Source organism: Arabidopsis lyrata (genome assembly GCF_000004255.2).
Source record: "Arabidopsis lyrata subsp. lyrata unplaced genomic scaffold ARALYscaffold_8, whole genome shotgun sequence".
NCBI lineage: Eukaryota > Viridiplantae > Streptophyta > Magnoliopsida > Brassicales > Brassicaceae > Arabidopsis > Arabidopsis lyrata.
The window spans coordinates 20590227-20591840 of record NW_003302548.1 but is presented as its reverse complement, the minus strand read 5'-3'; the positions used below and the strand labels follow the sequence as shown (position 1 = coordinate 20591840).

At 37.1% G+C, this 1614-nt stretch overlaps 1 protein-coding gene across 1 annotated transcript; it reads right to left on the bottom strand.

The window, feature by feature from the left end:
• Window positions 1-508: 508 nt before the first annotated feature.
• On the bottom strand, window positions 509-1595 carry LOC9302575 (putative F-box protein At5g62660). Its single transcript, XM_021014677.1, has one exon. The coding sequence runs from the start codon at window positions 1582-1584 to the stop codon at window positions 598-600; it is 987 nt and encodes a 328-aa protein (XP_020870336.1). The 5' UTR covers window positions 1585-1595; the 3' UTR covers window positions 509-597.
• Between the last annotated feature and the right edge of the window lie 19 nt (window positions 1596-1614).

Genomic DNA, 1614 nt, shown 5'->3' with positions numbered 1-1614 from the left:
TAGAATAGAAAGATTGAAAGCACCAACAAGTCAAATATAAAGGAATTTATGTTGAAAACTCTATACCGGCAACTCTTGCTCCGATTATGATCATGACATGGTCAATAGAAAAGCAATTGGCTGAAAGATGCTAACTTTGCCAATAATTTTCCCCTAAAACTCCGCAAACCCAGACTTATGTGGTTTTAGAATAAGCAAGTTTCCACTCTAAACGATTTAGCAATTTTAACTATTTCAAGTTTTCGCTTTCCCGTGCGGTAACGCACGTGTCCGCTTCCTAGTTAAACATAATGGGAAACTCATAATCCTTATGTTTCACATTAAGTAAAGTTTTTTTTCATTTTTAACTTATGCAAAAATTTAAATTTATTTATAATAAAATCAATCAATAAATCATAATATACTAGCTACCATGTTTCTTATTCTTCTTAGTAAGATGATTTTTGATCAAAGTCAATTTTGTCACCATAAAAAACAAAGGTAAGTTCAAAATTCAAAATATCAAAAAAAAAAAAAAACAATCAACATAAATAAAACAAAATTACAAAATAAATAGTTCCCAATGTATTGAAGGTAAGAAATGTCGACATGGCAATTTCAAATTTCCAAGTGCAGGATACTTTCACTCTCATCCATAAGATCGAAATAAAAAAGTAAGTTGGTGTCATCAAGCTTACCAAACCATTGTTTCGGTATTCCTCTGATTCTAACCTTTCTCAAATCATTCTTTTTGGGATCATAATACAAAACGTAATAAGGGGAATGCAACAATACGGGTGCCAAGATAATCTCGCCGTTTTGAGTAGTACCTTTAACCGTGAATGATAATTTCTTATCAACTAAATGCATCTGACAAGGCTGCAAAACCAGGGATTTCTTCGACCATTTTCCAGCATCTTCCAAGACCCATAAGTCCACGGAACCTTTGCGTTTAAGATGGGAATGATCAAAAACAGATGGTTTTCCAAGATACTCTATAAAACCCATGGGCTTAAATGCAGACGCGACAGGAGGTCCTTGGATCCATTTGAACTCTTCAGACATAACATCAAAACTGACAAGGATATCGCTAGACATACAAGCGGAAGCCAAAAAATATATGACTCCGTTGATGCACAGTCCTAGTCGTGCAGGACAATGAGGTAGATCAAACTCAATTCTTTTCCACGAACCTCCGGGTTCTAGGACGAAGACCCAATGCTCTGAGGTTATCCTCTTAAACCTTTTTGAGGATACTGCAACAGTGCAAACTACTTTGTATTGATCAAGAACAGGATCGTGTCCTAAAAAGTAGAGGACACTCTTACGATAGTCTTCTTGAGCAAAAATGTTGGATTTGACGGCGGGTAAGGTTACGCATTGTCTGGTGGTGGGATTATAGATACACGCCTTTCTGCAAACAATGTATAGAATCAAGCCGCGAAGAATCATCATGTTGTGTCCTCCCATCCCTGGCATTGTCAAATCTTGGTGGAAAGACTTTGCATCAGTACTAGACGATGATGATAATGATAGCAATACAGACTCGCAAGGGTTATAGCAGACTTCCATTGAATTACACTGGATGTGGTCCACCAAACTCATGTATAGACGAGGTGCTCGCGGTGGGGAAGC